The sequence below is a fragment of the Prionailurus bengalensis genome (assembly GCF_016509475.1).
Source record: "Prionailurus bengalensis isolate Pbe53 chromosome B2 unlocalized genomic scaffold, Fcat_Pben_1.1_paternal_pri B2_random_Un_scaffold_46, whole genome shotgun sequence".
Taxonomy (NCBI): Eukaryota; Metazoa; Chordata; class Mammalia; order Carnivora; family Felidae; genus Prionailurus; species Prionailurus bengalensis.
In genome coordinates this window covers 99,736-112,715 of record NW_025091153.1, presented here as the reverse complement: position 1 = coordinate 112,715, position 12,980 = coordinate 99,736, and the positions used below count along the sequence as shown (strand labels likewise).

General features: G+C 48.2%; 1 protein-coding gene and 1 pseudogene across 1 annotated transcript in view; both read left to right on the top strand.

Moving 5' to 3' along the window:
* Window positions 1–12,695, top strand: part of LOC122478235 (DLA class I histocompatibility antigen, A9/A9 alpha chain-like) — a 112,173-nt gene extending 99,478 nt beyond the window's left edge. The window contains exon 8 of the mRNA XM_043571796.1: window positions 12,323–12,695. Within this exon, the coding sequence (XP_043427731.1) occupies window positions 12,323–12,327 (5 nt within the window). The 3' untranslated portion in view covers window positions 12,328–12,695. The remainder of the gene's footprint in view (window positions 1–12,322) is intronic.
* On the top strand, window positions 9,261–12,695 carry LOC122478236 (annotated as a pseudogene).
* Window positions 12,696–12,980: the final 285 nt, after the last annotated feature.

Here is a 12,980-nt window from a genome sequence, read left to right as displayed (position 1 = left end):
ATGCCCAGTGAAGTCTCAATGAGGTGATTTAAGTGATTATCTAAAGGCCTGTGAAGATATCGGCTCAGAGGTCTATAAATGGGGCTACTGGCAGGGGCTATTCAAGGCACTGGACCTTACAAACTGTCCAAGTGTCTTCGCTGTGGCAGATTGGGACACTGTAAAAGGGATTGTCCACAGCTGAGTCCTAGAGTCCTAACAATTGCTGTGATCCCCCTAGGCCACCAGAAGGAAATACTAAACCTCCTGGGTTATGGGACCCATGCAATAAAGGCTATCCCCTTGCAAATCAATGTGGATCTAAATTCCATAAGAATGGAGCTCCCCTGTTGTCTCCCTGGGGAAAAGGCATAATCCACGCCCCCCCCCCCCCCCCCGCCCCCAGGCCCTAATGTAAACAATATGGAGAATCAGATTCTACATTGTTATCCTGTGAGCAAAGGGACTCTTCATGCAAATCCGTCCATGACCCCCTCCAGGCCACAGGAGGGAGCTCTGCATTAGATATCCCAGCCCCATATTCCCTGGTCCTGGAATCTGCCTTGGGAATTTATAAGGTTAAAACTGGCATCTATGGCCCTCTTCCTTCAGGGTCCCTTGGCCGTCTTATTGGACGAAGTACTCTTACATCCAAGGGAGTTCATGTCCACTTAGGAATTAGAGATGTTGATTTTAAGGATGAAATTTTAGGAATGGGTAGTACTTCTGTTCCTTACTGTGTCATGGCAGGAGATCCCATTGCTCAACTAATTACATTGCTTTAAATTCCATGACGATAGAACGGCAGGGAGGGTTTGGACCTACTGGCAAACCGGTATCTTGGCAAATGTTTCTAAAGGACGGAAGGCCTGAGATGACCTTACAAATTAATGGAAAATTGTTTACTGGCCTGGTAGACTCAGGAGCTGACGTCACCATCATTGCTTCTAAGTTTTGGCCCAAGAATTGGCCACTTCGACCTGTATCCGCAGTCTTTACAGGTGTAGGAAAAGCTACTGATATCCCACAGAATGTTGAAATTTTCCTATGTAAAGGGCCTGAAGGCCAGGCTGCTACTATCCAGCCTTATGTTACTGACAGAGCTACTAATCTGTGGGGAAGAGACCTATGAAGTCAATCGGGAGCATATATTAATATTCCTTATGTTTCCCGTGCTGCAACCAATATGATGTCCAAAATGAACTATAATCCAGTAAAAGGGCTTAGACAACAAGAAAATGGGGATATGAAGCCAATTACTGCTGAAATGCAACCTCCTTATATGGAACTGGGATATCCTATACAGAATTCGAATTTAGTGTAAGGGCCACTGTTCCTGAACAACGTTATGCCTTACCATCAAAATGGTTAACGACTGTCCTGGTGTGGGTGGAACAGTGGCCCCTTCCAAAAAAGAAATTAGAGGCTTTAGAGCAATTAGTGCAAGGATGCCGGTCATATAGAAATGTCCACTAGTCCATGGAATTCTCGGGTGCTTGTGATAAAAAAAAGATCTGGGAAATGGAGAATGTTAAGGGACTTAAGGAAGGTAAACGAGGTTATACAACCTATGGGACCCTTGCAACTGGGCTCCCATCTGCTACTATGATTCCTCAGAACTGGTCATTAATTATAGTAGATTTGAAAGATTGTTTTTTCACAATTCTACTACAGCCAGATGATAGAGAAAAATTTGCTTTTTCTGTACCTTCATACAGTCATATGGTTCCTGTGCAACGCTATCAATGGAAAGTGCTTCCGCAAGGTATGCTTAATAGCCCTTCTATGTGTCAGCATTTTGCTAATCCGCAGCTTTCACAATTAGGCATTCGGTTTCCACAGGTGTCGAATATCCATTACATGGATGATATTCTTTTTGCAGCAGAAACGCCTACACAGGTAGAAGATCTTTATCAAGCTGCTATATTATTGTTACCCAAATACGGCCTAATAATAGCAGAGGATAAGGTGCAAACCCAAGATCCCTTCCTTTATCTTGGTGCAAAAATTCACAAAGCAACATCCTTCCCCCAAAAGTATAAAGATGCCGAGATAATTTAAAAACTAAATGAGGGGCGCCTGGGTGGCTCAGCCGGTTGAGTGTCCGACTTCGGCTCAGGTTATGATCTCACGGTTTGTGAGTTCGAGCCCCGTGTCGGGCTCTGTGCTGACAGCTCAGAGCCTGGAACCTGCATCAGATTCTGTGTCTCCCTCTCTCTCTTCCCCTCCCCCACTCACGCTCTGACTCTCTCTGTCTCAGAAATAAATAAACATTAAAAACATTTAAAAAAAAAAAAAACTAAATGATTTCCAGAAGTTACTAGAAGATATAAATTGGTTGCGACCTGCTTTGGGAATCCCAACTTCTAGCTTATCTCATCTTTTTGGAACATTAGCCCTTGATCCCAACCTTAAGAGCTATAGAGTCCTCACAAAAAAGGCAGCGGCTGACCTACAATGGATTAAAAATCATATTGAGAATTGTCAGCTCACTCGTATTCGACTTAATGTTCCTCTTCAATTATTGATTTTTCCTGCTCCACATTCTCCACTGCGGTCTTATGGCAGGATGGGGGAATCATTGAATGGCTGTTTTTACCAAAAAAGGACACTAAAATTCTTACCATATAGCTGGATAAAATTAGGAATATAATTTGGAGAGGCCAATGCCAACTACGTGTGCTTAATGGTGGTGATCCCTCCTCTATAATTAATTATTCCCTTATCATATCAACAAAGTGATATGGCTTACCAAACTAATATACAATGGCAAATAGCCTTGTCTGATTATGTAGGGAAATTAGACAATCACTATCCAAGGGACCAAATTTTGTCATTTCTCAAGGCTACATCATGGGTTTGGCCAAAGAGAATTCGAGACCAGCCTTTAGCAGATGCTGACACATAGTTTACAGATGGAAATGGTCATGGTAGAGCTTCTATACATGGTCCTATTTCTAAGGCCTGAGAGACACCCTATACATCTACCCAAAAGGCTGAATTAGCAGCCGTTATAGAATTGTCGCATCTTGTACCTGCCTCCCTCAATGTTGTGACAGATTCACAATATGGGTGGCCCACAGTCCTAAATATTGAAACCGCACATATTGTTCCATGAAATGAATTAGATCATCTGTTTTTGCATTTACAAGAATTAATACAGCATAGGCAACACCCCTTATATATCACTCTTATTCACAGTCATTCTAACCTTCCTGGACCGTTAGCGTTAGGAAATTCCATTGCTGATGACTTATTACAAGGCACCTTACAGATGACACAACAGGAGCATATGCTTCACCATAGTAATGCCTGAGGACTTGCCCATAGACACGCTGTAACACATGCTCAGTCAAAAGATATTGTTAGTGCCCGTCCTTCTTGCGAGCCCCTCACTGTGGCTCCATATACCTCTGGAGTGAATCCTTGTGGACTACAGGCAAATGAACTTTGGCAATCTGATGTTACCCATATTGTAGCTTTTGGTAAGCTCTCTTACGTGCGTGTTACTGTGGATACCTTCTCCAGATAGATCTAGGCTACGTAATGTACCAGAGAAAAGGCTGTGCACGTTATTGCTCATTTTCTTGAAACTTTTGCAATTCTAGGTATCCCACAACACATTAAAACTGATAATGGCCCTGCATATGTATCTCATAAGGTAGCCCGCTTCTTTGCAGCCCAACAAATTACTCCTCTTACTGGCATTCCCTATAACCCTCAAGGTCATGGGATCATAGAATGCACTCATCAGGGACTTAAAATTATGTTAATTAAACAAAAAGGGGGAAAAGGAGAAGGACTTAGACCTACACCATGGGAACAATCACACTGTGCTTTATATACTTTAAACTTCTTGGACACACAAGGACCCCATACATGTCCTGTTGCTGAGGTACACTGGCACAAAAAAAGGCCACCCCTGTTTATCAGCTGTTATATTGGAAAGATGAGAAGGGACATTGGGAAAAGGGAGAGGTTGTTATGTGGAGCAAATGGTATGCTTGTGTCTCGACAGATCAAGGCTACCAGTGGTTATGCAGTCAGGGCTTGAAACCAGGCATGAGCGGATCCAAGTGACCTCAGTTTATCATGACTCCACTAGTCAAAGAGTTTCACAGAATGTCCATCCAGAAACTGATAATTGTGCCCAATGCACCACACCCTCTTCCGAGGCACACGAAGACCAGTAACCTCCTACTTGGGGACAAGTTAAGAGGTTGACACATGATGCTGAAAAAATATTGATGCAGACTTGCAGCCCACAAACTCCTGCTCACCTTTTCCTTGTGATGCTCGCGGTTATAACTATCACAGTAAGGGCTGATAACTATACTTCCTGCGCTTATATCCCTCATCCACCTCTTAGTCAGGATATAACTCAATGGGTATGACTCCCCCATGCCAGTGTATACAAATGACACCGAATGGACACCTGGGCCATTTGACAGCAGAAGACCACATAGGCCAAATGAAGAAGGTACTGTTATGGATGATTATACTGTAGGGATTGAAGGTCCTCCTGTATGTTTTGGATATGGGAAACATAGTCTCAAAAGTCAGCCTCAAGCATGGCTATCTATTACTAAAAATGGGACCCAGCACAAACATATTTTTGTACTATCAGCCCATTCTCTGATTGGCTCCAATCTTACAATTAATGACACTCCTCCGGTGTTTCCGTCTCGTGCTACTTGTACATTGTCAGAATGGGACGAATGGGTGACTTGGGAAGCATGTAGAGGGGACATAGGGTGAGTTCCTTTAAATACTTCCTATGGAAGCATCATTGATTGGAGCCCTATGGGCTCAACTCGCATTAAAAATTCGTTACAAAATCTACAATGGTGTGTTCATAATCATAGTATCCGCACCACTCCTAATGGCTCAATTGTTTGGCACAGTGGGGGATTTTCTGCGTCTAGTCCTCATTTACAACCAGGAGCCTTACAAAAGCATCTATGGAAATGAACTGCTGACCCCCACTCTTTCCATACCTGGAAGGGCACATGGTATAAAAACAGCTCCAGCAACATTTCTACTTTATCTTTCACTGTCAATAGTACCTGAACATATGGGCTTGTGTCCATTTGCCATGCATACTATTAAAGGGACAGAGAGTTTGGAATGATTCTGAGGCCCTTATAATCTGTGTTAACTGCTCATTACACATATATATGTCGTTTTAACAATCCTATACCCTTTACTCTGTCACCTGAAAGCTTATATTTACTTAGAGCACGCCCTGGCCTGTGGCTGCCGGTTCGCATGTCTCGACCATACATTGTTCAGAAATGTATCTGATGGACCATGCTCTACGGTGATTCTTCACCGATCCCCATGGTTTGCTGGAATGCTTGTTGCAGCTCTCATAGGCATTATTGCTGTGACTGCGGCTGCAGCTACTGTGGCTGTCTCTTTGCACCAATCTGTGCAGACAGTACAATTTTTGCAACAATGGCATGAAAAATCGCACCAACATTGGAAGACACAGCAGGATATTGACAGTAGACAGTCCAGTGAGATTGCAGGCCTACAACAGGCTGTGTGATGCTGCTGGGAGATCAATTACTGAACCTACAAAGACAAATATCATTACAATGTGATTGGAACACTACATCAATATGTGTAACCCTGTTACCACTTATAACACTAAATTTCCATGGAATGATGTTAGAGACACTTGCTCGGACAATCTAAAGTGTCTATGGACATTCAACATCTGCAAGCACAGATATATGAGACCTTCAAAACCAATCTGGACATGAAATATGGTTCTAAGGTCTTAGAATGTATATGAGAGGGATTAGGAAAATTAAACCCTGTAGAGCATGTTAAGATTTTTAGCTTCTCTACTGCTATTCTGTTTATATTAATATGCGGTGTATTTGTTTTTGCATGTACAGTCTGGTGCCAGAGACGATGAGCCTGTCAACATATCGACCGACAGTTCGGGTCATGCAATGTCCTCCTACAGTCCATCAAATACAAACAGAAAGGGGGAGATGCTGGAGAACAACAGGCCGGAGGCACCTTAAGAATGTCCTGAAGGAAAGGGACAGAACAGCAAGAAACTGAAAGCAGTTTCATTCCCAGGACAGAAAGCCGCTGGGACTTCTCCTTCTCTCCAGAAGGACATCATCCGGGCGCCACCCTGGGGATAAGAATGTTTTGTCTGGTGCCAGATGTACTCATGACCCAGTATGGAATACGCTGCAGGTGCACAGCCTGTCAAGAGGCCAAATACTGTGTTGTATTTACTTGCTGTTGTCAACAAGTTGCAAAAATCAAAGAGGCCTGAGCCAGGGGACCGAGGCTTTGGCTCCTGGAGAGTCTTAGCCCCCTGCTTTGCAATCCTCTCATCACCACATCTCTAGGACCTGTCTCTCTACATATTCCATACTCTCATTTTCTTTGTGTTTATTTATTACCAATATATGTGTGTGACATTTTGTGTCTTCTTTTCCAAAGTGTTCTCTAATATTTCTGATTATCTTTTTTTTCTTAGTATTTGAGTGTAGCTTACACACACTGTTCCATTCCTTTCAGGTTTACAACATAGTGACTCGTCATATAATCCAATAATTGCACTCTTGGGTATTTACCCCCCTAAAAGTGAAAACACCAATTCCTTTATTTTTTAAGGTTTATTTATTTTTATTGAGAGACGGAGAGAGAGTACACAAGCAGGGGAAGGGCAGAGAGAGAGGGAAAGGGAGGGAGAGAGAGAGAATCTCTAGCGGACTCAGTGCTGTCAGCCAGGCACCTGATGTGGGGTCAACTCACAAACCGTGAGTGTACATGTCCACACTATAGAGCATTGTATAGACATTGAGTTGCTATTTCCACATCAGAAATGATTTTCGTTTCACTGAGTTTTGAAACGTTTAGAAATAGAAGTCCCAGGAAGTGTTTCTACTTTTCGGTTTTCCCTGTATCACCATCACAGGACTGGAGGAGGTGCATAGGGACGCACACACCTCAGCAATGGCACGGGCTCCTGAGCTCTCCTCTCCTGCAATCCCGCCTCACCCCTGAGCCTGACCCCTGTGGAGTCCAGGGATGCTCAGAAACTTTTTCCTCTCACCACTGACGCCCAGGCTTCTGCTCAGACATATCTACCTGACTTACAGTCCAGACCCCACTCAGGCTTCTCAGTGAGAATCCACCCAAGAGCAGAGCAGTGGGGGATGTCCCCTTACCTTCCACCCCACGGGCGCCACAGGACTAAGGAGAGAAGACCCAGCTGCCTTTCTCCTCCTCAGCCAGGCCCTCCTTAGGGTCTCCTTCAGGTCCAGCACCTGGACAGGGGCCTGGACACCAGGGGGCGCCCTCATCCCAGATGATGTTCAGTGAGTTAGGTTGTTTCAAAAGCCACAGGGACACAACCTGTGTCCCTGCCAATCCCCCCACCCCCCAGACAAATGGGTAAGAAAGATGTGTGGCATATACACACACACTAGAATATTATGCAGCCACAAAAAGGATGAGATCTTGCCACTTGTGACAACATGGATGGACAAACAGGGCAGTGTGTCTGCTAAGTGAATGAAATCAGACTGACAAAGACAAGTACCACGTGATCTCATTATATGGAACTTACAAAACAAAGCAAATGAATAAACAGACAGGCAAACAGCAGAATCAGACCTATAAATACAGAGAACTCACTGATGACTGCCAGAGGGAAGGAGGTTGGGAGGATGGGCACAGTGGGTGAGGGGAGTGGGAGACACAGGCTCCAGGTATGGAAGGAACAGGTCTTAGGAATAAAAGGCACAGCACAGGGAATATCATCAGTGATACCGTAACATCACTTTCTGGTGACAGATGGCACGTTTATTCATTCTTTTTTTCTTTTTCTTTTTTTTTTTTTTTTATAGATGCCTTTTCTACCATTAAAGACTGTTAGGATTCTTTTTTTTTTTTTTTTCAACGTTTATTTATTTTTGGGACAGAGAGAAACAGAGCATGAACGGGGGAGGGGCAGAGAGAGAGGGAGACACAGAATCGGAAACAGGCTCCAGGCTCTGAGCCATCAGCCCAGAGCCTGACGCGTGGCTTGAACTCACGGACCGCGAGATCGTGACCTGGCTGAAGTCGGACGCTTAACCGACTGCGCCACCCAGGCGCCCACGTTTATTCATTCTTGACAGAAAGAGAGACAGAGTGCAAGCAGGGGTAGGGCAGAGAGACAGGGAAACACAGAATCTTAAGCAGGCTCCAGACTCCGAGCTGTTAGCACAGAGCCCCACATGAGGCTTGAACTCACGGACCATGAGATCTTGACCTGAGCCGAAGCCAGATACTTAACCAACTGAGTCACCCAGGTGCCCCAAATCAAATGATTTTGATAATTCAATTCCACTCTAATCAATGCTGGAACACCTACATTACTTAGTGAAACAACACACAACACGTTACTTAAAAACAATCATGTATTAGTACAAGATCCGTTCCATGTGCAGATGGGCCTATGGATTTAATGTAACAGAAAGACACAGTCAATGATACTGTTTCAGGTTCCAGTTTGCAAAGACCTCAGAGAAAGTACACATTGTGTAGTTTTAATATAGTATCAAACATGAATTCCCATAATTATCTGGAAAGGTTATGACACATACTATTCTCCTATATTTGGTCAAGGACATAAATTTTGTCATATACTTCAGCCAAAACAGCACAAGAGATGCAGAAGCAAATCTGAACATCCAGTGGTCTTCTAAGGAGACAGACAAGAAAGAGACTTGCAAAAATGTGAAATGCAAGAAAACCACTATTCTCACTACCCCCTTTTATTAGGGAACATTGGTACTTTCCATACAAATAATATTTCTGTTTTCGTATGATTGTAAATGAATTAATAAATATTTGAACTTTTTTTATTCCGCTGTGGTAAATAAGGATCGATATAATCCACAGGCAGACAATTATCCCTGGGATCCTCACTAATTTCTAAGACTGTAGAGATGTCCTGAGAACAAAATGCTGGAGAATCAGTGACTCACACAGCTCCTGGTCCACGGCTGAGGGACACAGTGGGACGAAGAGCGCTCTGTGCAGTAGGTGAGGCGTCCAGGCCAAGTCCCAGGTCCCCAGGCCCGCCTCTCAGGGACTCTGGCCCTAGGGCGGCGTCGGGGGCGGGGAAGCCCAATGTTGGGGAGTCCCCATCTGCCCAGGTTTCACTTCTCCCTGACACAACCTGTGTCAGGTCCTTCTGCCTGGATACTGATGACGCGGCCTCGGTTCACACTCCTATTAGTGTCGGGTTTCCGGAGAAGCCAATCAGCGGCACCGCGGTTCCGGGGTATCAAGTTTCCGCACCCGCCTCCTGAGACTCATGTTTCTCCCCAGACCCCGAGGATGCGGTTCGTGATGTCCCGAACTGTGCTCCTGCTGCTGTTGGGGGCCCTGGCCGTGACCCAGACCTGGGCGGGTGAGTGCGGGGTCGGGAGGAAAGGGACTCTGAGGGGCAGGAGCGAAGAAACCGCCCGGCGGGGAAGCGGAACCCCCGGGGAAGCCGACTGTCCACCGCCGGGACCCAGACCTCCACCCGGGCCTCGCCCCGGGCTCCCCTCCCCCACCCCTCCCGGACTCCGCCCTGCTCTCCCCAAGTCGGGTCCCCCTCGCCCTGCCCTCCCGTCCCCTCCCCCTGGGACCCGGGCCCCGCGCGGGGAGGAGGGTCGGGCGGGGTCTCAGCCCCTCCGCGCCCGCAGGCTCCCACTCCCTGAGGTATTTCCACACCGCGATGTCCCGGCCCGGCCTCGGGGAGCCCCGCTTCATCGCCGTGGGCTACGTGGACGACACGCAGTTCGTGCGGTTCGACAGCGACGCCCCGAATCCGAGGATGGAGCCGCGGGCGCCGAGGGTGGAGCAGGAGGGGCCGGAGTATTGGGACCGGAACACGCGGAAGGTGAAGAACAGCGCACAGATTTTCCGAGTGGACCTGAACACGATGCTCCGCTACTACAACCAGAGCGGTTCCGGTGAGCGACGCGGGTCCGGGTCCGGGTCACGACCCCCATCCCCACGGACGGGCCGGGGTCGCCCGGAGTCTCCGGGTCAGAGCGCTGCCCTGACGCCTCGTGACCCCCGTCCCACGACCCTGGAAAAGCCCGAGGGAGCTTTTAGGCGGGTTTACTTTCGGTTTCACCTTAATCACTGCTGCTCTGGGGGCGGGGCGGGGACAGGGTCGCGCAACATCCAGTGGATGTATGGCTGTGACTTGGGACCTGACGGACTCCTCCTCCGCGGGTACACTCAGTGGGCCTACGATGGCGCGGATTACATCGCCCTGAACGAGGACCTGCGCTCCTGGACCGTGGCGGACACCGCGGCGCACATCACCTGGCGCAAGTGGGAGGTGGCCGGTGCAGCGAAGGACTGGAAGAACTACCTGGAGGGCACGTGCGTGGAGTGGCTCCTCAAGTACCTGGAAAACGGGAAGGAGACGCTTCTGCGCGCAGGTACCGGGACCGCGGGGCCTCCCTAATCTCCCCTCCACTGGGGCTGGCCGCCCACCAGGAAGGGAAAATGGACTCTGTCACGATAGCACCCCTCCCACGGGTGGGAAGAGGGAGATCCGCCTCGGAGTTCATATGCCTACTAGAGACTGACTCACCTTGAGGGTGCTTTTCTCTAAAAGAGAGACAGGAATCCAGTCTCTCCCTGGGGTGCAGGTTGAGACATCCCAGAAATAACCCATCAGCAGTTCCCTCTGACCCTGGCAGCCACCTTGTGAACCCTGACCTTCCCTCTCAAGGCCTTGTCTCCATCTGGGACGTATTTGGAGATCTGATTCCGGGTTTTCTGAGTCACTCACCCTCCACCACACTCAGGACCACAGTGTGTTCCCCCCTTGGACCTGCAGCCTCCTACATGGGTTTTCTCCCTGATTCCAGAACTTAACAAGGATCAGGAGATCCCAAAGGCTAGACTGCTCTCTGGGTTTTGTGCTTCTTCCATCCAGACCAGTGGTCCTGTCCACCTCAGGATGGTCACGTGGATGCAGTTTCAGTGGCCCATAAAGCTAAACCACAGTGTGGATTCTCTGTTTCTTCTTCCTCAGAATCTCCCGACACACGGGTGACCCGCCACCCCATCTCTGACCGTGAGGTGACCCTGAGGTGCTGGGCCCTGGGTTTCTACCCTGCGGAGATCACCCTGACCTGGCAGTGTGATGGGCAGGACCACACCCAGGACACAGAGCTTGTGGAGACCAGGCCTGCGGGAGATGGAACTTTCCAGAAGTGGGCGGCTGTGGTGGTGCCTTCTGGAGAGGAGCAGAGATACACGTGCCATGTGCAGCACGAGGGGCTGCCCGAGCCCATCACCCTGAGATAGGGTAAGGAGGGTTTGGGGTAGAGCCCCTGTCAGGGAACGCAGGGCCCTTCTGGAGAATTTCACAGAGTCAGGACTGAAGCTGGATGTCTCTGCCCCTCACCTTCCTTCCATTTCCAGAGCCATCCTCTCAGCCCTCCATCCCCATCCTGGGCATCATGGCTGGTGTGGCTATCCTTGTGGTCACTGTGGTGGTTGGAGCTGTGATCTGGAGGAAGAAGTGCTCAGGTAGGAACAGAGTGGGGGGATGTGAGTTCTCTTGTCCCACTGGGGGTTTTCCTAGGTAGCACATTGTCCTGCCTGGTTCCTGGGAAGTTCCATCCACACACATGGACCTGCCCGCTCTGGAGCCGTTACTAACATTCACTCTGTAGCAGAGAACATGGAAAATGAAGGACAGATTTTCACTTGGTGATTCTGGTGATGGGGACATGATTCCCAGCAGTGACAGGACAGAGGAAGGTCCCTGCTGAGGCCAGATCTCCAGCAAGTCAGGTGGTCCTGTGACTCCACACCTCTTTCTTCATGTGTCCCAATCCTATCCTATGTGTTCAGTCAGAACTCTGGAAACTTCATTTTGGAGTAGGACTAGGAGGTTGCTCTAGGATCCCATGGCCCATCTGTCCCAGGTGTCTAACATGCTATTTTCTTCCACAGGAGGAAAAGGACCAAGCTACTTTCATGCTGCACAGAAGTATGGAGGAGGTGATCCCTGAAACCTGGAATAGTGTAGACAGGACCCCATGGGGATTTCACCCCCGCCCATAGCTGCTCCTTTAGTCTCAGCTCCTGTGGCTCTGATCTCATCTTGTTTGTTCTACCCCAGGCGATGACAGCACTCAGGGCTCTGATTCATCTCTAATGGCTCCTAAAGGTAAGACTATGCAGGGTGAAGTGGGGAGGAGTGGTGGCACTAGGGACACTTCGAGCATGTGGGGGGCTGTTGAGTGTGTGGCACTTATGTGACTGACCTAAATGTGTTCATGATGATTTTTTTTCACAGTGTGAGACCCGCTGCCTGTGGTGCACTGAGCAATGCAGGATCTGTTCACACCCCCACTTAGTGACATCGAGATCCCCTGAATTCCTGCAGATGGTGTCAGAATGTGTCTGCATTCCTATAAGCATATCGTGAGGATTCAGGAGACTGGCCCCCATGCCCACCATGACCCCTCCCATACTGATTCATGTTCTGTCTCGATTCCTGTCTTTCCTTCATGTTGGGCTGAGTACTGATGCCTTACTTCCCTACTAAAAATGAGAATCCTGATAAGAATTTGTGTTCTGTAATTCTTGGTATGTGGGCATGATGAGATAATAAAAGAGAGGATTTGTATGGTTGGAAGAGAAAATAAATGAAAGCCCTGAGAACCTTCTAGAACCCGCTGTTCCTGTACTGTGTCTGTTGCATGTGCGGACAGGAGAGGGCTGGAGGAGTGGAGCGTGGACGGGGCCTGTGTCCAGTCGGTGCTCAGTGCATAATTAGTGTGATGTGCTCCCTCCTCAGCTGGGTCATGTCTCTGCTCCTCGTCCTCATCCCTTCTGCAGAACCTTGTCTCACCAGGACCTGAGATCATAGGGGCTTGGATGTCACCTGTCACCAGGAGCTTGTGCAGCAAGAGCTTCCTGTGTCTGGGTCAGCCTAGGCTCCTTCCTGGGTC